The sequence below is a fragment of the Salvelinus namaycush genome, chromosome 10, assembly GCF_016432855.1.
Source record: "Salvelinus namaycush isolate Seneca chromosome 10, SaNama_1.0, whole genome shotgun sequence".
Lineage (NCBI taxonomy): Eukaryota > Metazoa > Chordata > Actinopteri > Salmoniformes > Salmonidae > Salvelinus > Salvelinus namaycush.
Window position 1 is genome coordinate 37,805,377 of NC_052316.1, and position 25,330 is coordinate 37,830,706.

The window sequence follows — 25,330 nt, forward strand, 5'->3', positions numbered from 1 at the left end:
ATGAATTATGTTCCTTTGAGTCTCTCCCTCCACACTGGGGGGTACCATGAGAGTTATTTAAGGTACTCTTCAAAGAGGTAGGGTTTCAGATGTTTTCGAAAGATGGGCAGGTACTCCGCTGTCCTGATTTTAGGGGGAAGCTTGTTCCACCATTGGGGTGCCAGGACAGAGAAGAGCTTTGACTGGGCTGAGCGGGAGCTGCCCTCCTGTAGGGGAGAGCCAAGAGATCGTGACGGAATGGAGTGTTCCGGTTGGGATGTAAGGTTTGAGCATAGCCTGAAGGTAAGGAGGGGCAGTTCCCCTTGCTGCTTCGTAGGCAAGCACCAGGGACTGAAGATGACGCAAGCTTCGACTGGAAGCCAGTGGAGTGTGCGGAGGAGTGGGGTGACATGGGAGAACTTAGGAAGGTTGAACACCAGGTGTATTGACTGGGCGTGGCTTTAGCCATTGCAATGATTTAATTAACTCAATCAATGTGATCAACCAACCTGTCACCAACCAACTCTTAAAATTACGTCAAATCAAAGGGGAATTTGGAGCACCTGCATCATTTGATGGACATCAGACACACGTACTGTATGAGCACAAACCCAGCAGGAGATGGAGAAGAGAGTGTGTGATGTGTATGTGTTCAGGTGAGGGCAGGCAGGTTGGGCTGACAGCTGCAGTCTGTCGCTTCTCTGCTTCTGAAGATCAACTCCAGATGGCTGTGAGATCTGGCTTTCTCCACATCCATTATGGATCTGACGCACGCACGCACGCACGCACGCACGCACGCACGCACGCACGCACGCACGCACACACACACACACACACACACACACACACACACACACACACACACACACAGGCTTAGTGTATACAATGCATTATGGATCTGTTCATCAATATGCTGGACCTTCAGGAAGACTGAACTCCACAGCACTGCAGAAAAACCTCCACTAACCGGTGCACCCGCACATTGACTCTGTACCCTGTATATAGCCTCCCTACTGTTATTTTACTGCTGCTCTTTAATTATTTGTTACTTTTATTTCTTATTTTTCTTTAGGTATTTTTCTTAAAACTGCATTGTTGGTTAAGGTCTTGTAAGTAAGCGTTTCACTTTTGTATTCGGCGCATGTGACAATTTGATTTGATTTGAAAACTCCTCTCTGCCACTCAGTTCTAAACCTCATCTGTCTGTCCCTATCTCCCTAATGATGATACTATAACAGTTTTTGCATAAACAGTGTTACAGACAAATGTATTAACATCCAGAAGACATTGTGTGATTTCTGTGAGGGGATGAACCACCCTTCTGTGTGGTTCAATAAAGAGAACGCTTTATATTTAGGATGATGGCAATGCATTGGCACACACACACACACGCACACACACACACACACACACACACACACACACACACACACACACACACACACACACACACACACACACACACACACACACACACACACACACACACACACACACACACACACACACACACACCAGGGTTTTTGTTAGGAAAATGTGGAGACGGACATTTGACCGGCAGCATTTTTATTTAACGGACATTTGAGACATTTACCAGACTAATGCATTGGGTGCGTAACCTGATTCAGGCGTCCACCACTGTGTTCAGAATGACAGAAATCCCATTTAGATGATGGTAATTCATCTTAACAGAACATGCAAGTTGAGGATGCAGCGATGTGCATCCTTCTTACTGAATTCCAATGTACACTGTGAAGATGTTGGAATAACTGTCCACATTTACTTTTCTTCAGACAACAAGACGAGTAACAAACAGCAACATCACTATCTTATGTCAATCTACTATCCCCCATAGTAGGACAAATTCACCTATTCTATTGGTCAGCTTGTCGTTCTGTGCGAGAAAGAAACAGCCTATTCCAAACAGACTCTGGGACAGTTGTGGGACGATAGATCCCCACAACCAGTAGGCCTAGGATACATAAACATTTAAATAAACGTTAAAAAACAATGAGGCTGATGCAACAGATCAGAACGTCTTGCTTAAAATGTTGATAACCTATTGCTTCTTCACATTATAAGTGCAGCACTGCACACAAGGCAGTAGGCTACACTCGCATGTTCCTTCCATAATGCAGTTAGCGGGAAAACATAGTTGTCAAAAGCACAACGCACATTCGAGCGGTTTCATGTGACCGAGATGAAAATATGCATTTGAGATTTTGAAAGAGGGGAGATCTAAAGATGCAACAACTACCATGGGTTACTAATATAACTAGGATTGTGCCTTTGACTACTGAACAATTAAATAAAGTTGATTTGAAAACCAATAGAACATGAGAGAAATAGGCTACTGGTTTCAATGGCATATTTTTTTTATTTTTTTTTTATTTTTTTTATTTCATCTTTATTTAACCAGGTAGGCAAATTGAGAACACGTTCTCATTTACAATTGCGACCTGGCCAAGATAAAGCAAAGCAGTTCGACACATACAACAACACATATGGAAGTCTTTATAAAATAATCGCCTCCCCGTTTCTATGATCGGATTTTACTTTGAAGCAAGGTAAGACATGCCTCATAATATGAAGTAAAACATTCAGGTTTCAAACAATTAAGTATATGTTTTAAGTTTTCAAAATGCAAACTGCCTCCAGCTCATTGCAAAGTGGTGTGTGACACGCCTGCCTACCGTTGCCTATATGTACTTGAATGGAGAATGGAAAGCACGCTTCAATTACCAGTTGAGAAATAAAAATAGTAGCTCTTTTTAATCATGGGTATCAAAACTATTTTTAACACGTGATTGCATTCAGAATTGTTACACAATGATTGGGCTTATAAAAGCACATGCTTCACTCCAGCAGCAACGAGAGCAGAGCTCTCGCGCTGTCTGCCAGACAGCTCTCACCTTGTCTGGCAGCGCTCTCGCGCTGTCTGGCATATTTTCCGCTCATAGACTCTGTATCTGTATACATACACACCAATTTAATTCCACAAAATTATGCTAATTAACCTATAGACCAATAAGCATGACTGGTCAAATGTATTTACATCTACTGGTATTTCCAGTAGATGTAAATACAGCCGGCTATTACCGGCTAAAGGAAATCCTGACACACACACACACACACTACTGGGCAGACAGTGACATAGTGGGAAATAGGATGGCTCAAAGACAATCTTCACTTCAGTAAATTCAGACCCTTCTTTTTGTCTTTCCTTCAAACGTCTTCTCATCTCTCTCTCTCTCTCTCTCTCTCTCTCTCTCGCTCTCTTTCTCCACGGTTACTAAATGGAATCCTTGTCTTTTTCTGTGGACCTCAAGGTCAATACCCACAATCCATCTTGGAGACAAACCACAGTTTTCCACTTCATAAATAAACTAGGCTTTTTTTCATATATTTAAAAAAAATATATATTTTTAACCTATATTTAACTAGGCAGGTCAGTTAAGAACAAATTCTTATTTAAAATGACGGCCTACACCGGCCAAACCCGGACGACGCTGGGCCAATTGTGCGCTGCCCTATGGGACTCCCAATCAGGTTCGGGTGTGATACAGCCTGGATTCGAATCAAGGTGTCTGTAGTGATGCCTCTAGCACTGAGATGCAGTGCCTTAAACCGCTGCGCCACTAGGGAGCCCAAAAAAAGCTTAAATTCGCAAGTCAGAAAAGTCTGTATAGCCTTCTCCCGCTAGAATTAACGATATGCATCTTCCGGTGATCTAGGACAGGCGCCTGCCAGTCACAAAGCGAGGGGTGACAGGGAAACTGCTGGTTTGTCAGTCTGCTGTCTGTCCCGCCTCTCGGTATCCGTTTTATTTTTGTATGCTAGGGTTGGCTGCAGTCGAATTTCCTTTCACAGAGGAGGGAGAGCATGATGCTTCTTCATCGTCTCCTGTGAGTGAATTTACACGTCCCATGTAATGTACGTGGTAACAATTAGTTGAAATCCACTTAATTATTGTTTTGTGGCACATTCATTTATTTTATTTTGTGTGTTTAATAGGCCACTGAGTTGGCCTATTAAATTATTTATTGTGCTTTGATTGACGACCGAACAGCAAGTGTTGACTAGTTTATAAAAGGTGTAGAACGTACTGAACAAAGTCAATCTCCTATATCCCATTGATATTCATGGGAGCCTGACTTTGTATAAAAGTGGGGGTGCACAATCTGGCGGGGGGTCTGGGGGCCCTCCCCATGAAAGTATTAGCATTTGTTTTTACTCCTGAAAAACAAACATCATTATGGCAATTCATATCTTGCAGTAAAACTGCAAATATTACTTTAATCTCAAGAGAAGACAGGTTCAACGTTAAAAAAGGTTATTTTACATAGAAAATAGTCCTGATCATATAGGCCTAGATGATATCCCAAACAACTAACAACACACTGAATTCATATATTTTTTTGTCATTTTAATTGACCAAATCTGGGAGGTAAAGTCATAAAATTATTTAATAATGTTGCTGTGTATTTTGGGTGGAATCAAATAAAATCAAATCAAATTTGTCACATGTGCCGAATACCGTGAAATGCTTACTTCCAAGCCCTGAACCAACAACGCAGTTTTAAGAAAATAGGATTAAGAGAAAATTGACTAAATAAACTAAAGTAAAAACAATATATATATAAAAAGTAACACAATAAAATAACAATAACGAGGCTGTATACAGGGGCTACCGGTACCGAGTCAATGTGCGGGGGTACAGGTTAGTCAAGGTCATTTGTAGATGTAGGTAGAGGTAAAGTGACTATGCATAGATAATAAACAGTGAGTAGCAGCAGTGTAAAAACAAAGGGGGGGGTCAATGTAAATAGTACGGGTGGCCATTAGATTAGAATGTACAGTGCAATCGGAAAGTATTCAGACCACTTCCCTTTTCCACATTTTGTTACATTACAGACTTTTCCTAAAATTGATTTAATAAATTGTTTTACTCATCAATATACACACAATATCCCATAATGACAAAGTGAAAACAGGTTGTTAGAAATAGAAATCCCTTATTTACATAAGTATTCAGACCCTTTGCTATGAGACTCAAAACTGAGCTCAAGTGCATCCTGTTTCCATTGATCATTCTTGAGATGTTTCTACAACTTGATTGGAGTCCACCTGTGGTAAATTCAATTGATTGGACATGATTTGGAAAGGCACACACCTGTCTATATAAGGTTCCACAGTTGACAGTGCATGTCAGAGCAAAAACCAAGCCATTAGGTCGAAGGAATTGTCCGTAAAGCTCAGAGACAGGATTGTATCAAGGCACAGATCTGGGGAAAGGGACCAAAAAATGTCTGCAGCATTGAAGGTCCCCAAGAACACAGTGGCCTCCATCATTCTTAAATGGAAGGAGATTGGAACCACCAGGACTCTTCCTAGAGCTGGCCGCCCGGCCAAACTGAGCAATCGGGGGAGAAGGGCCTTGTTCAGGGAGGTGACCAAGAACACGATGGTCACTCTTACAGAGCTCCAGAGTTCCTCTGTGGAGATGGGAGGAGTCTCTGAATGTCCTTGAGTGGTCCAGCCAGAGCCCGGACTTGAACCCAATCCAACATCTCTGGAGAGACCTGAAAATAGCTGTGCAGTGATGCTCCCCATCCAACCTGACAGAGCTTGAGAGGATCTGCAGAGAATAATGGGAGAAACTCCCCAAATACAGGTGTGCCAAGCTTGTAGCGTCATACCCAAGAAGACTTAGGGCTGTAATCGTTGCCAAAGGTGCTTCAACAAAGTACTGAGTAAAGGGTCTGAATACTTATGTTTTTATTTGTAATACATTTGCAAACTTTTCTAAAAACCAGTTTTTGCTTTGTCATTATGGGGTATTTATTGTGTGTAGATTGATGAGGAAAACAAACAATTTAAACAAATTTAGAATAAGGCTGTAACGTCACAAAATGTGGGAAAAAATCTATGGGTCTGAATACTTTCCGAATGCACTGTACCAGAGGCCACCAAAATAGAGCTCGTTCTATTGCCCCATTGAACCCCCCCAGCCAGGAACTCCCTGGCTGGCTACTTTTTCTAGGCTACTCCCATGGCTAATCCATGTCCTTAATGAAAACACTGCAAACCAGTCCCTTTCTTTAATGTCCTGGAATCACAAAAACCCTAGAGAACAACTAGTACTGGACCACACACTGCCCAACATCACTGACATTATTAATGAACTCTGAAAACCACACAAAACCACTGAACACTACCTCTCTTAAGGGGACATACTGACTGAAAATGTGTGTGTGCATGCGTGTGTGTGTGTGTGTGTGTGTGTGTGTGTGTGTGTGTGTGTGTGTGTGTGTGTGTGTGTGTGTGTGTGTATATGTGTGTGTGTGTGTGTGTGTGTGTGTGTGTGTGTGTGTGTGTGTGTGTGTGTGTGTGTGTGTGTGTGTGTGTGTGTGAGAGGATAGCTGGTTTGTCAGCTCTGGCAGAGACAAGAGCAGAGAACACATTTACAGGACAAAGAGGAGAGAGAGGGAGATAGAGATGGAGCGAGAGAGAGAGAGAGATGGGCAAATAGAATGTCAGAGAACCTACAGGATTTGTGGTTGTGGTCATGGTTCTGTATAAGACTTAGATACCCCTCTGCCTCCTCCCTGTGGTGGAGTTAGAGTTAAGATTGTGGTCGGGTCATGGTCAGGGGAAGTGTAGTGTATGTAGTTACCTGTCTGACTCCTCTCTGTTCCCCTGTTTCTCTGATGCGGTCAGTTCCTGGTCCAGTGAAGATGAGGTGCTCCCCTCTCTACTGACCGCACTGCTCTTTCCCGGGCTGTTATCAGCTGACGTCCTCCCCCCTCTTTCTCCCCCTGTCCCTCCCCCTACCGGGCAGGGAACATCCGTGTGCTGCTTCAGCGTCTGTAGCTTGGCGAGGGGGATGATGTCACAGGCCTGAGGGCGGTGCCAGACAGTGCGTTGCGTGGAAGCATTGTAGTAGTAGAAGCGGGAGGTGTTGGGGTCAAACAGCTCCCACCACTGGTTGTCCCCTGTCCTCTTAATACGTACCCCTTGAGGGGGGTCCCACACACACTCTCCGGTGAGGAGGTTGGCATACATGCGTTCCCGCGTGCGTGGCTCTATGATCTCCACCCACTCCAACCTGCAGAGGGGGACAGAGGAGAATAGACAAGAGATGAATACAACTGTACTATAGCATCATGTGATGATATAGGCCCAGGAAATTATTACTATTCTAATTCCTATTACTATTTTATTCTAATTCCTAATTCTATAGTGTAAAGCTTATATGAGCCTCTTCGCAAACATGACTTTGGCTTCGAGATTTGAGCTTCTCTACAGCTGTGAGTCTGCCTCTTCCTATCCTCTCCTGTGGAAGCCAGCTGCATGGGTCAGATGTGACAACAACCTGCATTATCCAGGCCACACCACATAACACACAGACAACCTCAAATCAAATCACATTTTATTTGTCACATGCTCCGAATACAGCAGCTGTAGACCTTACCGTGAAATGCTTACTTACAAGCCCTTGACCAACAATGCAGTTCAAGAAAAGAGTTAAGAAAATATTTACTGAATAAACAAAAGTAAAAATTGTAAAATTAAAATAAAAAGTAACACAATAAAAATAACGAGGCTATATCCACGGGGTACCGGTACGAGTCAATGTGCGGGGGTACAGGTTAGTCAAGTTATTTTGTACATGTAGGTAGGGGTAAAGTGACTATGCATAGATAATAAACAGAGAGTAGCAGCAGTGAAAAAACAAACGGAGGGAGGGCGTGTCAGTGTAAAAGTTCAGGTGGCCATTTGATTAATTGTTCAGCAGACTTATGGCTTGGGGGTAGAAGCTGTTAAGGAGCATTTTGGTCCTAGACTTGGCACTCCGGTACCGCTTACCGTGTGGTAGCAGAGAGAACAGTCTATGACTAGGGTGGCTGGAGTCTAAGTCTTTTTGGGCCTTCCTCTGACACTGCCTGGTATAGAGGTCCTGGATGTCAGGAAGCTTGGTCCCAGTGATGTACTGGGCCATACACACTACCCTCTGTAGTGCCACCCTTCCTGACACCCTAGACCCACTCCAATAGGTCCACAGACAATGCAATCACAATCACACTGCACACTGCCCTAACCCATTTGGACAAGAGGAATAGCTATGTAAGAATGCTGTTCATCAACTACAGCTCAGCATTTAACACCATAGTACCCTCCAATCTCGTCATTAAGCTCGAGACCCTGGGTCTTGACCCCGCCCTGTACAACTGGGTCCTGGACTTTCTGATGGGCCGCCCCCCAGGTGGTGAAGGTAGGAAACAACATCTCCACCCCGCTGATCCTCAACACTGGGGCCCCACAAGGGTGTGTTCTCAGCCCTCTCCTGTACTCCCTGTTCACCCATGACTACGTGGCCATGCACGCCTCCAAATCAATCATCAAGTTTGCAGACGGAACTACAGTGGTAGGCTTGATTACCAACAACGACGAGGCGGCCTACAGGGAGGAGATGAGGGCCCTCGGAGTGTGGTGTCAGGAAAATAACCTCACACTCAACATCAACATCAACATAACAAAGGATATGATCGTTGTAACGGCTTTCGTCTTCCTCCTCTGACGAGGAGTAGTAGGAAGGATCGGAAGACCAGTGCGCAGCGTGGTACGTATCTATATTTATTAGAATACTTTTCAAGAATGAACAAAAAACAATAAACTGACGAAAAACCAACGAAGCTACAGTCCCGAACTAGTGAACACAGAAAAAACAGGAACACACGAACAGGAACAATCATCCACAAAACACACTACAAAACAGGCTACCTAAATATGGTTCCCAACCAGAGACAATGACTAACACCTGCCTCTGATTGAGAACCATATCAGGCCAAACAAGAAACCCCACATAGAAACAGAAAACATAGACTGCCCACCCCAACTCACGCCCTGACCATACTAAAACAAAGAAAAACCAAAAGAACTATGGTCAGAACGTGACAGTACCCCCCCCCCCCCCCCCCAGGTGCGGACTCCGGCCGCAAAACCTGAACCTATAGGGGAGGGTCTGGGTGGGCATCTGTCCGTGGTGGCGGCTCTGGCGATGGACGTGGACCCCACTCCACCATTGTCTTTGTCCGCTTCAGTGACGTCCTTTGAGCGGCGACCCTCGCCGCCGACCTTGGCCTGGGAACCCTAATAAAGGGCCCCACTGGACTGAGGAGTGCCTCTGGACTGAGGGGCAGCTCCGGACTGAGGGGCAGCTCCGGACTGAGGGGTAGCTCAGGACTGAGGGGTAGCTCCGGACTGAGGGGTAGCTCCGGACTGAAAGGCAGCTCCGGACTGAAAGGCAGCTCCGGACTGAAAGGCAGCTCTCGCAGCTCCTGATTGGCGGGCGGCTCTGGCAGCTCCTGACTGGCGGACGGCTCTGGCAACTCCTGACTGGCGGGCGGCTCTGGCAGCTCCTGACTGCCGGGCGGCTCTGGCAGCTCCTGACTGACGGACGGCTCTAGCGGCTCCTGACTGACGGACGACTCTAGCGGCTCAGGACAGACGGGCGGCTCTGATGGCGCTGGACAGACGGGCAGCTCAGGCGGCGCTGGACAGACGGGCAGCTCAGGCGGCGCTGGACAGACGGGCAGCTCAGGCGGCGCTGGACAGACGGGCAGCTCAGGCGGCGCTGGACAGACGGAAGACTGGCCTGCTGAGGCGCACAGTAGGCCTGGTGCGTGGTGCCGGAACTGGTGGTACCGGGCTGGGGACACGCACCACTGGGCGAGTGCGGGGAGCAGGAACAGGGCATACTGGACCCTGGAGGCGCACAGTTGGCCTGGTGCGTGGTGCCGGAACTGGTGGTACCGGGCTGGGAACACGCACCTCAAGGCGAGTGTGGGGTGCTGGAACTGGAGGCCTGGTACGTGGTGCTGGCACCGGAGGACTGGTGCGAGGGACTGCCACAGGAGGGCTGGTACGTGGGGCTGCCACAGGAGGGCTGGTGCTTGTAGAAGGCACCGGATAGACCGGACCATGGAGACGCACTACAGGTCTCGAGCACCGAGCCTGCCCAACCCTACCTGGCTGGATGCTCACTGTAGCCATGCCAGTGCGGCGAGGTGGAGTAAGCCGCACTGGGCTATGTACACGTACAGGAGACACCGTGCGCTCTTCCGCATAACACGGTGTCTGCCCGTACTCTCGCTCTCCACGGTAGGCACGGGAAGTTGGCGCAGGTCTCCTACCTGACTTCGCCACACACCCCGTGTGCCCCCCCCAAGACATTTTTGGGGCTGCCTCTCTGGCTTCCAGCCGCGCTTTCGTGCAGCCTCTTCATACCACCGCCTCTCTGCTTTCGCTGCCTCCAGCCCAGCCTTTGGGCGGCGATATTCACCAGCCTGTGTCCAGGGTCCCTTTCCATCCAGAATTTCCTCCCAGGTCCAGGAATCCTGTGATTGCTGCTGCTGCTGCTGCCCGTTACCACGCTGCTTGGTCCGGGTGTGGTGGGTGATTCTGTAACGGCTGTCGTCGGTGGAAGAAGGAGAGGACCAATGCGCAGCGTGGTACGTATCCATATTTATTAGAATACTTTTCAAGAATGAACAAAAAACAATAAACTGACAAAAAACCAACGAAGCTACAGTCCCGAACTAGTGAACACAGAAAAAACAGGAACACACGAACAGGAACAATCACCCACAAAACACACTACAAAACAGGCTACCTAAATATGGTTCCCAATCAGAGACAATGACTAACACCTGCCTCTGATTGAGAACCATATCAGGCCAAACAAGAAACCCCACATAGAAACAGAAAACATAGACTGCCCACCCCAACTCACGCCCTGACCATACTAAAACGAAGAAAAACCAAAAGAACTATGGTCAGAACGTGACAATCGTGGACTTCAGGAAACAGCAGAGGGAGCAGCCCCCTATCCACGTCAAAGGGACAGTAGTGGAGAAGGTGGAAAGTTTTAAGTTCCTTGGTGTACACATCACAGACAAACTGAAATGGTCCACCCACACAGACAGCGTGGTGAAGAAGGTGCAACAGCGCCTCTTCAACCTCGGGAGGCTGGAGAAATTTGGCTTGTCCCCAAAAACACTCACAAACTTCTACAGATGCACAATCGAGAGCATCCTGTCGGGCTGTATCACCGCCTGGTACGGCAACTGCTCTGCCCACAACCGTAAGGCTCTCCAGAGGGTAGTGAGGTCTGCACAACGCATCACCGGGGGCAAACTACCTGCCCCCCAGGACACCTACACCACCCGATGACACAGGAAGGCCAAAAAGATCATCAAGGACAACAACCACCCGAGCAACTGCCTGTTCACCCCGCTATCATCCAGAAGGCGAGGTCAGTACAGGTGCATCAAAGCTGGGACCGAGAGACTGAAAAACAGCTTCTATCTGAAGGCCATCAGACTGTTAAACAGCCATCACTAACATTGAGTGGCTGCTGCCAACATACAGACTCAATCTCTAGCCACTTTAATAATTAATAATTGGATGTAATAAATGTATCACTAGTCACTTAAACAATACCACTTTATATAATGTTTACATACCCTACATTACTCATCTCATATGTATATACTGTACTCTATACCATCTACTGCATCTTGCCAATGCCGTTCGGCCATCGCTCAACCATTATTTATATGTACATATTCTTAATCATTCCTTTACTCTTGTGTGTATAAGGTAGTTGATGTGAAATTGTTAGATTACTTGTTAGATATTACTGCACGGTCGGAACTAGAAGCACAAGCATTTCGCTACACTCGCATTAACATCTGCTAACCATGTGTATGTGACCAACAAAATTTGATTTTGATTTTGAATTTTACGGTCAGATGGCGAGCAGTTGCCATACTAGGCAGTGATGCAACTGGTCAGGATGCTCTCGATGGTGCAGCTATAGACCTTTTTTGACGATCTGGGGACCCATGCCAAATCTTTCCAGTCTTCTGAGGGGGAAAAGGTGTTGTCGCGCCCTCTTCACAACTGTTTTTGGTGTGGTTGGATCATAAAAGTTTGTTGGTGATGTGGACACCAAGGAACTTGAAACTCTCAACCTGCTCCACTACAGCCCCGTCGATGTTAATGGGGGCCTGTTCAGCCCACCTTTTCCTGTAGTCCACGATCAGCTCCTTTGTCTTGCTCACATTCGGGGAGAGGTTGTTGTCCTGGCACCCCACTGCCAGGTCTCCCTATAGGCTGTCTAATCGTTGTCGGTGATCAGGCCTACCACGGTTGTGTCATCAGCAAACGTAATGATGGTGTTGGAGTTGTGTTTGGCCACGCAGCCGTGGGTGAACAGGGAGTACAGGAGGGGAATAAGCACGCACCCCTGGGGTCTCCCGTGTTGAGGATCAGCGTGGTAGATGTGTTGTTGCCTACTCTTACCACCTGGGGGGTGGCCCGTCAGGAAGTCCAGGGTCCAGTTGCAGAGGGAAGTGTTTGGTCCCAGAGTCCATAGTATAGTGATGAGCTTCGTGGGCACTATGGTGTTGAACGCTGAGCTGTAGTCAATGAACAGCATTCTCACATAGGTGTTCCTTTGGTCCAGGTGGGAAAGGGCAGTGTGGAGTGCAATTGAGATTGCGTCATCTGTGGATCTGTTGCGGCGGTTTGTGAATTGGAGTGGGTCCAGGGTTTCTGGGATAATGGTACTGATGTGACCTGGGCTACTACTGGACCTGGGCTGGGCGCTGCAAAGAGCTGCTCACCACGGTGTCTGGGTGTGTGTGTGTATTTCTCAAATACAAAAACACACACCTTCTCTCTCTCTCGCTCCCTCTCTTGTCCTTTCCCTCTCCCAGTCTAAGTCAGACATAGTACAATGTTATGAATGTGTAAAGCTATGAGAGGGCTGGCACTCCATCACTAGACTGCCTACTGCCTACCCAGGGTCCCATGCTGCTTTAGCTGTAGGAGTATAATGGATGATGGAGACATCACTCTGAGGCCTTCTACAGCCCTCCTCATCATTAATACCCCATCCATCACAGCTTAGTCTGTCTCCACACACACACACACACACACACACACACACACACACACACACACACACACACACACACACACACACACACACACACACACACACACACACACACACACACACACACACACACACACACACACACACACACACACAGCCACTCCCCATCCCGGCCACAGAGCCTCTGAGTACAGGTGTGTGTGTGACATCAGATGGCTGCTAGGCTGCTCCAGTATATCCAGCTCTCATCACAACAGCAGTACCACTCCTCTATGTTATGCTGTATGAGCCCAACACATCACAGCCTGTTGGACACATGCACTCAGCACAGTTACATACAATACAACCTTGGTTAGGAATTGGACATAGAGTAATATGTGCTAAATATACTATTCATACTATAGTCAACTCCTGATAAATGTTACTGTTTGGGTCAGTTGTGAGTATACTTATATCAGGAGGAGCAAGTAGAAAGAAAGTATTTGAAATGGGATTAGAGAACTGCTATTACTAAATAATATATTGCTGGTACAGGACAGGGCTCCAGGTTAGCAGGGTAGCATTATCCTCCTATTCCCAGCAGTGTAGTTCATTACAGCCTACTGAGCCTGGTCTGCAAAGGGCTGCAGGTTAGCATCATAGCCATTCCCAGCAGTAGGACCAGCATTTTTACTGCAGCTGTCACATTGACTCCCACAGGGAAGCCATTACTAAAAGGGAAAGCGCTGAGATTACTCACACACACATACTCATACCCACACATACACGCACGCACGCACGCACGCAAACACACACGCACACGCACACGCACACACACACACACACACACACACACACACACACACACACACACACACACACACACACACACACAGGCCTGATCCCTGACCGATGGAATGCAGCAGGAATACAGTAACAACATGACACACAGAGAGAGAGAGAGAGAGAGAGAGAGAGAGCAAGCAAGAAAGGAGGAGAGAGATAGAAAGAAAGAATAGGTTTGAGGTTTGTGGACGAAGAGGTTTGTGGACAAAGAGAGAGCAGAAAGACAGACAGACAGCTAAGTATAGGGCCTGTCATGACAAATAGTGTCCCCCTGCCAAAAAGTGTCCCCCCCTGCATCACAATGGGATTCGATGAGTTCTAGCTTCTGTTGCTAGGGCTGAACGTTAGCGCTTGCTCAGTCCGCACCGTATTATTATATTATTACCTCAGAATTGCTCTCCAAGGATGGTATTTTTGACGGGGACAACCTGCTGACTACCTGCTGCTTTAGAGGACCGAAAAGACTGAAAAGAGAACACTTTCTTTACCATATATTTGTCTTTATATAAGAAAAGATTGTTAAATAGGAATAAATCATTTAAGCTGTTTTTAGATTGACGTTGCTAGCAACTGTACTTATTTACCTCAGCCTGCCTAGTCAGCTACAGTAGCTGGCTAGCTAGCCAGGTAGCTAGCCAGTTTTATTTCGCTAATGTTAGCTAGCTAGCTATTGTAACTGTTATTGTAGCTTTCTGTTTGTATGTAGCTTGCACTTCAATGGCATCCCTCGAGGAGATTTTATTTTATCTTTCCAACCAGGCAAAGTACTATGAAGACACCACTGATCTCGATAAAAGGTGCAACATTCAGAGAAATTCACAATTCAGGGTAACGTTAAGCAGTTAACTTCTATTAGATAACTGGACGGATTTAGCTATGTACAAACATTTTTCAACAACTATTTTCCATCTAGCTAGTTGGTCATCTACATGTTGCTAGCTATACATATAGTTCAGTGGAGGCTGCTGAGGGGAGAATGGCTCATAATAATGGCTGGAATGGAGTAAATGGAATGGTATTAAACACCTGATTTCCATGAGGTTGATACTGTACCATTCCATTGACTCCATTCCAGCCATTATTATGAGCCAATATTTTCTATTTTATATAAAGGGGATGATGGACATCTTCAACCCACACTTCACCCATAATTGACTTAGTGTTTTTGTTTGTCTATTGCTATTTTTGTATAACACCTGATGTGGTGGAAGTTGTGGAACCAGATCAGAACGCCTTCGAGGACCACCTTCAGCCTTGGACTGAGAAGGATGTGGAGGTTTTTGACCAGCTAAAAATGTTTGTCCGCTGTTCATTTATTTTCGGGCCCTCCAACAGATATGTAAGAAATGTATTTGTAATATGAAATATAATTGCATTTATTCCTGTTTTCAATCAAGCTGAGACTGAACATGGACAAGGCGCAGGAGAAGGGGACCATGTGCTACGACATCCAGGCGAATTACTTGGTTTGGAAGAAGGATGAAAGGAAGGCAAGACCTGGGAAACCTTGCTACTCTTTCGCTCCTAGCTGGGGTCACCATCTGTTAAGGTGAATATAAAAAAATCTCATATAATAACTTTTTGCATTTGAACACAAAATAACCTGAAGCTAGTTTTAATTTCCCTACACTGATATTTTTCTCTGTCTTCCTAGGGTTACCTCGGTGGAAGCCAACAATCTTCTCCAGTTGGAGCAGTTGGACGATCGACCACTGAAAGCACAAAGCCCTACACTTCGGTGAAGCCCAATAAACAAAGTATGTTAAGCTTTGGTTGATATTTGAGAAAGAAAGAAATGGTAGTTATGCTGAGCTTGTAAAAATGTACATCTTCAATTTATCTCTCCAAATGAATTTAGGACCATCGACTGTCCAAGCCCCCCAGGAGGTATCCCATCCACCAGAACCAGTGAGTTTGGATCAGTCTGATTCTCTGTGCTCTGAGTCGGAGGGGGACCAGCTTGAGATAGGCTATACCTTCCAAAAGTGTTGAAAAGTACATATCTGTCACGTTCTGACCATAGTTCTTGTGTGTTTTGCTTGTTTTAGTGTTGGTCAGGACGTGAGCTGGGTGGGCATTCTATGTTGTGTGTCTTGTTTGTCCGTTTCTATGTTTGGCCTAATATGGTTCTCAATCAGAGGCAGATGTTTTGTGTTGTCTCTGATTGGGAATCATATATAGGTGGCTTGTTTTGTGTTGGGGATTGTGGGTGGTTGTTTCCTGTCTCTGCGTTTTCTCTGCACCAGATAGGGCTGTATCGGTTTGCCACATTTTGTTATTTTGTATTTTGTAAGTGTTCACTGTTTAATCGTCATTATTAAATATGTTGAGCACAAGCTACGCTGCGTCTTGGTCCGATCCCTGCTACACCTCCTCTTCAGACGAAGAGGAGGAAGGCTGCCGTTACAGAACCACCCACCAATCTCGGACCAAGCAGCGTAGCAACGGGCAGCAGCGACAGCAGCAGCAGCGGCCCACTACACAGGACTCCTGGACATGGGAGGAAATTCTGGAGGGTAAAGGACACTGGGCTAACATTGGAGAATATCGCCGCTCTCGTGTAGAGATGGAGGCACCTAAAGCCCAGGAGCGGTGGTATGAGGAGGCAGCACGGAAGCGTGGCTGGAAGCCCGAGAAGAAACCCCAAAAATTTCTTGGGGGGGGCCTAAAGAGGAGTGTGGCGAAGTCAGGTAGGAAACCTGCGCCCACTTCCTGTGCTTACCGTGGAGAGCGGGAGTACGGGCAGACACCGTGTTATGCGGAAAAGCGCACGGTGTCTCCTGTACGTGTGCTTAGCCCGGTGCAGTACATTCCAGCTCCACGTATCGGCCGGGCTAGAGTGGGCATCGAGCCAGGTGCCATGAAGCCGGCTCAACACATCTGGTCTCCAGTGCGTCTCCTCGGGCCGGTGTACATGGCACCAGCCTTACGTATGGTGTCCCCGGTTCGCCAACACAGCCCAGTGCGGGTTATTCCACCTCCCCGCATTGGTCGGGCTACGGGGAGCATTAAACCAGGTAAGGTTGGGCAGGCTCGGTGCTTAAGAGCTCCTGTACGCCTTCACGGTCCGGTCTATCCGGCGCCACCTCCCCGCCCCAGCCCAGTACCACCAGTGCCTACACCACGCACCAGGCTTCCAGTGCGTCTCCAGAGCACTGTTCCTCCTCCACGCACTCTCCCTGTGGTGCGTGTCTCCAGCCCAGTACCTCCAGTTCCGGCACCACGCACCAAGCCTACTGTGCGTATCCAGAGCCCTGTACGCACTGTTCCTTCTCCCCGCACTCGCCCTGAGGTGCGTGCCCTCAGCCCGGTACCACCAGTGCCGGTACCACGCACCAGGCCTATAGTGCGCCTCGAGAGTCCAGTGTGCCCTGTTCCTGCTCCCCGCACTAGCCTTGAGGTGCGTGTCTCCAGTCCGGTACCACCAGTTCCGGCACCACGCACCAGGCCTACTGTGCGCCTCAGCAGGTCAGAGTCGGCCGTCTGTCCAACGCCGCCTGCACTGCCTGCCTGCCCAGCGCCGTCTGAGCTGCCTGCCTGTCCAGCGCCATCTGAGCTGCCTGCCTGCCCAGCGCCGTCGGAGCTGCCTGCCTGCCCAGCGCCATCTGAGCTGCCTGCCTGCCCAGCGCCATCTGAGCCGCCCGTCTGTCCCGAGCCGTCAGAGCCGCCCGTCTGTCCCGAGCCATTAGAGCCGCACGTCTGTCACGAGCCGCTAGAGCCGTCCGTCAGTCAGGAGCCGCCAGAGCCGCCCGCCAGTCAGGAGCCGCCAGAGCCGCCCGCCAGTCAGGAGCCGCCAGAGCCGCCCGCCAGTCAGGAGCCGCCCGCCAGTCAGGACCCGCCAGAGCCGCCCGCCAGTCAGGAGCCGCCAGAGCCGCCCGCCAGTCAGGAGCCGCCAGAGCCGCCCGCCAGTCAGTAGCCGCCAGAGCCGCCCGCCAGTCAGTAGCCGCCAGAGCCGCCCGCCAGTCAGGAGCCGCCAGAGCCGCCCGCCAGTCATGAGCTGCCCTCCAGTCATGAGCTGCCTGCCAGTCATGAGCTGCCCTCCAGTCATGATCTGCCTTCCAGTCATGAGCTGCCCTCCAGTCATGAGCTGCCCTCCAGTCATGAGCTGCCCTCCAGTCATGAGCTTCCCTCCAGTCATGAGCTGCCCTCCAGTCATGAGCTGCCCTTCAGTCATGAGCTGCCCTTCAGTCATGAGCTGCCCCTCAGTCCGGAGCTGCCCTTCAGTCCAGAGCTGCCTCTCTGTCCGGAGCTGCCTCTCTGTCCGGAGCTGCCCTTCAGTCCGGAGCTGCCCCTCTGTCCTGAGCTACCTCTCTGTCCTGAGCTACCTCTCTGTCCTGAGCTACCTCTCTGTCCTGAGCTACCTCTCTGTCCTGAGCTACCTCTCTGTCCTGAGCTGTCTCCTCAATCTAGTGGGGACCTTGGTGAAGATTCCTAGGCCAAGGTCGGGGGCGAGGGTCGCCACTCAAAGGACGCTAAGGAGGGGGACAATGACAATGGTGGAGTGGTGGCCTCGTCCTGCGCCGGAGCCGCCACCGCGGACAGATGCCCACCCAGACCCTCCCCTTGAGTTTTAGGGGGTGCGTTCGGAGTCCGCACCTCAGGAGGGGGGTACTGTCACGTTCTGATCATAGTTCTTGTGTGTTTTGCTTGTTTTATGGAGGTAAATTAATATGGTGTAGCAGACTGCCAGACAGGATGAGTTTTAGTAAGGTTGGATTTCCTGCATTTATAGCCAGGGTGATTAACTGCACTGCACTGATGGAGTGGAAATCACAGAAGATATATGTGGTAGTTGCAACAGCAGAGAAATATTTGGGTGTGAGAGATCTTAGTGCAGAAGATATACAGGAAGTTTTGAGAGACGGGGCTCCATCCTCCCAGGCCGACGTCCTGGTGAAAGATCGTTTAGGGCCAAGTAGTGGGATGGGGTGGTTGGTTTTGGGGGATAGTATATAGGTGCAGGATTAGATGCTGGTGCAATTTAAGAAGATTCCTAAGAAGAAGACAAAGATAATTTGTTTACATAGCAGGTTAGGATATTTAACGTGGCAGGTTAGATGAATTAGCATGGCAGGTTAGGTGAATTAGTGTGGCAGGTTAGGAGACTGGGGTTAATGTTAGGAATAGAGTTAGGCTTAGCTATAATGCCAAAGATGTAAACAACTGTTGTCCGCGATGCGAAATAAATGGCCATGGGTGTAACTTGATATCAAGAAACGCTTATATCAGAAAACGACCCTAATCGCAGTCTGCAATTACACCCTTCTTTTAGGCGAATGGGTAAGTAGGTACTGAAGTACCCAAAGAGTTTTGTCATGTTATGTTGCTAGTAGATTATATAAAATGGACAGCTATCGAAGTGCACTGTGCCATATAAAATGAACTGGTCCACTCTGATCTAGCATGGTGTTTGGGGATGGAGTAAGCAAGCTACAACAACTCCATCAACCCTGCACGTTTTGTAGAAATGAATGGTCAAATACCAATCGGATTAATGGAATTGTTTATTACAAGGTATGTCTTCATTTTTGCTGAACTCCCTGATCTTTATTTAGATCATGGTAGCCAAAGTTTGTGAGTTATAGATCTGTCTTTGCAAGCAAGTCCAATAAGTGATAGATCTGTTCTATGTGCAATATTTCTATGCTTCACATTCTTAAGTTTAGTTTTTGAGTCTACCAGCTTCAAACAGCTGAATATACAATATTTTCGGATAAGGAAAATATATTTCACAGCGGTTTAGATGGTACAATGACTGTCTACACTATACATTGCTTGTTTTGTCACGTACACTGAAATTAGTTGAACTATTACAATTTTAGCAACCAGGAAATGGTGGAGGGATTTCTGCATAGTACACCTTTAATGTTCTCAGCATCACGTATTTTATAGGGCTCTAGATGTGTGTGAGTGTGTCTATGTGTGTGTGTGTGTTTGTGTGTGTGTATACCACTCAACTGTTTGTGTATTCCATCCATCAAGTCTAAGCACCGATAGTACGGGTGAAACAGTGGGTGAGGTTTTCCCAAACCCAGCTGATAGAATAAAGGGGAGCTGCTGTTATATCCCCTAATTAGCTGTTAATCCTGTATCCATTGCTAATCTAGTCTAATCTAATCAGATTATATAGAGGATGTCATCCATAACCACGGCTCTAATCCACTTTATGACACAGTGGGCCACGCCTAGCCAATCATAACCTGGATAGGCCACATCCAGCCAATCACAGACTAGACTGGCCACGACAAGCCAATCACAGCCTGGATAGGACTCGCTCAGAGTAACAGCCCAGCCAATCCCAGGCTGAATCGGTCTAGTCCCTCCTCTCCTCTGTCTCTAAAGGCCAAATAAGATTCTGTCTGATCTCATTCGTCATCATATCACACATCTGTTCTCACATCTGACAGACAGACACATAGCTGACTCAACTGGGGATGCCTGGCTGTGTGTGGCTGGGCGATATGGCCAAAATATCATATCACAGTATTTGTCAAATTCTGGACAGTATGAAGGTATTTCCTGCTATTTGATGTTTCTGAATAATGCAAGTTCTAACTGTGCTTTGTGGGTAGAGCATGGCACCACATTTATTCTAATGGTTTTAATTAGATTTTCTCCATTCTGATTGCTTTATACTGTTCAATCAAACTTCAACCAAAAATATTAGGACAAAACTGACAGTAAAGTAGTCAATTTTGTAGAACATTGCATAGGAATCAAAATTATATTTTGTAGCCTCAAACTCTGGTACTCAACCAATGGTTTCCATTTGCATAGTTATTTCCTCAATTCCTATATTCACTTCCAGCATTTTTGTACATTTCTTCATTTCCTGCACTAATTAGTTATCATTTACACAATGTGTCACGTTTCTTTTGTCTTAGTATGCCTCTATTTCGTCAACAACCGAGAGCTTCTGGTCAGCGGGGTGGTGGCACTGGGATCCTCATCTCTCCCAAGTGGACATTCTCTCTTTCTCCCCTGACCCATCTGTCTATCGCCTCCTTTGAATTCCATGCTGTCACAGTTACCAGCCCTTTCAAGCTTAACATCCTTATCATTTATCGCCCTCCAGGTTCCCTTGGAGAGTTCATCAATGAGCTTGACGCCTTGATAAGTTCCTTTCCTGAGGATGGCTCACCTCTCACAGTTCTGGGTGACTTTAACCTCCCCACGTCTACCTTTGACTCATTCCTCTCTGCCTCCTTCTTTCCACTCCTCTCCTCTTTTGACCTCACCCTCTCACCTTCCCCCCCTACTCACAAGGCAGGCAATACGCTTGACCTCATCTTTACTAGATGCTGTTCTTCCACTAATCTCATTGCAACTCCCCTCCAAGTCTCCGACCACTACCTTGTATCCTTTTCCCTCTCGCTCTCATCCAACACTTCCCACTCTGCCCCTACTCGGATGGTATCGCGCCGTCCCAACCTTCGCTCTCTCTCCCCCGCTACTCTCTCCTCTTCCATCCTATCATCTCTTCCCTCTGCTCAAACCTTCTCCAACCTATCTCCTGATTCTGCCTCCTCAACCCTCCTCTCCTCCCTTTCTGCATCCTTTGACTCTCTATGTCCCCTATCCTCCAGGCCGGCTCGGTCCTCCCCTCCTGCTCCGTGGCTCGACGACTCATTGCGAGCTCACAGAACAGGGCTCCGGGCAGCCGAGCGGAAATGGAGGAGAACTCGCCTCCCTGCGGACCTGGCATCCTTTCACTCCCTCCTCTCTACATTTTCCTCTTCTGTCTCTGCTGCTAAAGCCACTTTCTACCACTCTAAATTCCAAGCATCTGCCTCTAACCCTAGGAAGCTCTTTGCCACCTTCTCCTCCCTCCTGAATCCTCCTCCCCCTCCCCCCCCCCCTCCTCCCTCTCTGCGGATGACTTCGTCAACCATTTTGAAAAGAAGGTCGACGACATCCGATCCGCGTTTGCTAAGTCAAACGACACCGCTGGTTCTGCTCACACTGCCCTACCCTGTGCTTTGACCTCTTTCTCCCCTCTCTCTCCAGATGAAATCTCGCGTCTTGTGACGGCCGGCCGCCCAACAACCTGCCCGCTTGACCCTATACCCTCCTCTCTTCTCCAGACCATTTCCGGAGACCTTCTCCCTTACCTCACCTCGCTCATCAACTCATCCTTGACCGCTGGCTACGTCCCTTCCGTCTTCAAGAGAGCGAGAGTTGCACCCCTTCTGAAAAAACCTACACTCGATCCCTCCGATGTCAACAACTACAGACCAGTATCCCTTCTTTCTTTTCTCTCCAAAACTCTTGAACGTGCCGTCCTTGGCCAGCTCTCCTGCTATCTCTCTCAGAATGACCTTCTTGATCCAAATCAGTCAGGTTTCAAGACTAGTCATTCAACTGAGACTGCTCTTCTCTGTGTCACGGAGGCGCTCCGCACTGCTAAAGCTAACTCTCTCTCCTCTGCTCTCATCCTTCTAGACCTATCGGCTGCCTTTGATACTGTGAACCATCAGATCCTCCTCTCCACCCTCTCCGAGTTGGGCATCTCCGGCGCGGCCCACGCTTGGATTGCGTCCTACCTGACAGGTCGCTCCTACCAGGTGGCGTGGCGAGAATCTGTCTCCGCACCACGTGCTCTCACCACTGGTGTCCCCCAGGGCTCTGTTCTAGGCCCTCTCCTATTCTCGCTATACACCAAGTCACTTGGCTCTGTCACATCCTCACATGGTCTCTCCTATCATTGCTATGCAGACGACACACAATTAATCTTCTCCTTTCCCCCTTCTGATAACCAGGTGGCGAATCGCATCTCTGCATGTCTGGCAGACATATCAGTGTGGATGACGGATCACCACCTCAAGCTGAACCTCGGCAAGACGGAGCTGCTCTTCCTCCCGGGGAAGGACTGCCCGTTCCATGATCTCGCCATCACGGTTGACAACTCCATTGTGTCCTCCTCCCAGAGCGCTAAGAACCTTGGCGTGATCCTGGACAACACCCTGTCGTTCTCAACTAACATCAAGGCGGTGGCCCGTTCCTGTAGGTTCATGCTCTACAACATTCGCAGAGTACGACCCTGCCTCACACAGGAAGCGGCGCAGGTCCTAATCCAGGCACTTGTCATCTCCCGTCTGGATTACTGCAACTCGCTGTTGGCTGGGCTCCCTGCCTGTGCCATTAAACCCCTACAACTCATCCAGAACGCCGCAGCCCGTCTGGTGTTCAACCTTCCCAAGTTCTCTCACATCACCCCGCTCCTCCGCTCTCTCCACTGGCTTCCAGTTGAAGCTCGCATCCGCTACAAGACCATGGTGCTTGCCTACGGAGCTGTGAGGGGAACGGCACCTCCGTACCTTCAGGCTCTGATCAGGCCCTACACCCAAACAAGGGCACTGCGTTCATCCACCTCTGGCCTGCTCGCCTCCCTACCTCTGAGGAAGTACAGTTCCCGCTCAGCCCAGTCAAAACTGTTCGCTGCTCTGGCACCCCAATGGTGGAACAAACTCCCTCACGACGCCAGGTCAGCGGAGTCAATCACCACCTTCCGGAGACACCTGAAACCCCACCTCTTTAAGGAATACCTAGGATAGGACAAAGTAATCCTTCTAACCCCCCCCCCCCCCTTAAAAGATTTAGATGCACTATTGTAAAGTGGTTGTTCCACTGGATATCATAAGGTGAATGCACCAATTTGTAAGTCGCTCTGGATAAGAGCGTCTGCTAAATGACTTAAATGTAAATGTAAATGTAAACAACCCCAAAAATCTTCATGACAATAATTAGTAGTCGATCGATTTCAGAGGGTCTATTTGGCAAGCTTGCCCTCCCGAAGTTGTTGACTTGCTGTGCTAGAAAGTTAGCTAACAGTCCTCAGGTTTCATTTTTTTGTATATATATTTTTTTACTGGCCATAAAAACAGATTATTGACATCCTTTTTTCAAGTCATTACTGAACTATTTAATGTAACAAATATAACATTAAAATACTATTATAGAAGGTAAGGTAAAAATATAAACCAGTCCGTGAATGAACACCGGTACAGTTGACCCCACAGCCCCTCAAATCAAATCAAATTTTATTAGTCACATGCGCCGAATACAACAGGTGTAGACCTAACAGTGAAATGCTTACTTACGAGCCCCTAACCAACAATGCAGTTTATTTTTTATTTTTTTAAATACGAATAAGAACAAGAAATAAAAGTAACAAGTAATTAAAGAGAAGCAGTAAAATAAAAATAGCAAGACTATATTCAGGGGGGTACCGGTACAGAGTCAATGTGCAGGTAGTACCGGTTAGTTGAGGTAATATGTACATGTAGGTAGAGTTATTAAAGTGACTATGCATAGATGATAACAGACAGAGAGTAGCAGCGGTGTAAAAGAGGGGGGGGAAATGTAAATAGTCTGGGTAGCCATTTGATTATATGTTCAGGAGTCTTATGGCTTGGGGGTAGAAGCTGTTTAGAAGCCTCTTGGACCTAGACATGGCACTCCGGTACCGCTTGCCATACGGTAGCAGAGAGAACAGTCTATGACTTGGGTGACTGGAGTCTTTGACAATTTTTAGGGCATTCCTCTGACACTGCCTGGTGTAGAGGTCCTGGATGGCAGGAAGCTCGGCCCCAGTGATATACTGGGCCATAAGAACTAACCTCTGTAGTGCCTTGCGGTCAGAGGCCGAGCAGTTGCCATATCAGGCAGTGATGCAACCAGTCAGGATGCTCTCGATGGTACAGCTGTAGAACCTTTTGAGGATCTGAGGACCCATACCAAACCTTTCAGTCTCCAGAGGGGAAATAGGTTTTGTCGTGCCCTCTTCACAACTGTAATGGTGTGCTTGGACCATGTTGGTTTATTGGTGGTGGACACCAAGGAACTTGAAGCTCTCAACCTGCTCTACTGCAGCCCTGTCGATGAGAATGGGGGCGTGCTCGGTCCTCTTTTTCCTGTAGTCCACAATCATCTCCTTTGTCTTGGTCACGTTGAGGGAGAGGTTGTTCTCCTGGCACCACACGGCCAGGTCTCTGACCTCCTCCCTATAGACTGTCTCGTCGTTGTCGGTGATCAGGCCTACCACTGTTGCTGTCTGACAGACACATACAGAGGTGAGAGACTATGGATTATGGCTCTAGAGAATGTAAAGGAGATACTGAACACATGGCCAATCATGTTATACTGTTGCAGATTTAGCCTACCACGAATGAGCAGAGGATTCCTGCAGTGGTCTATATAAGTGTGTGTTCTGGTTCTCTTGTGAGCCCTCTAAACAGGATTTGAAGGAGTTGGGGTACAGATAGGGAGAACAGAGTCTGGAGGGGGGAATGAGGGACCTCAGGGGCCCCCTCCTCTCTCTGACCCCCTAATCAGATCAGATTCCGTTCAATATGCCATCAGATAATCACATCACACTCATACAGTTTGAAGGAAGAGAGGCACGAGAGAAGGAGAGATCTGCAGTCTCATTAACACTATTGCTGCTGATTTGCTTTTTCTTTCCCTCCCTCCCTCCCTCCCTCCCTCCCTCCCTGTAAAATGGTTTAAACACTTGAGATATTTGTATCTATGTAAATGTAGTTCTGTGAGGATCTGTGT

General features: G+C 47.9%; 1 protein-coding gene across 1 annotated transcript in view; it reads right to left on the reverse strand.

Moving 5' to 3' along the window:
- LOC120054333 (rho GTPase-activating protein 39-like) overlaps window positions 1–9,822 on the reverse strand; it is a gene marked incomplete at its 5' end in the record, with an annotated part of 41,291 nt that extends 31,469 nt beyond the window's left edge. Inside the window, 2 exons of the mRNA XM_039001745.1 lie at window positions 6,656–7,080; window positions 9,814–9,822. Of these exons, the coding sequence (XP_038857673.1) occupies window positions 6,656–7,080; window positions 9,814–9,822 (434 nt within the window). The remainder of the gene's footprint in view (window positions 1–6,655; window positions 7,081–9,813) is intronic.
- Between the last annotated feature and the right edge of the window lie 15,508 nt (window positions 9,823–25,330).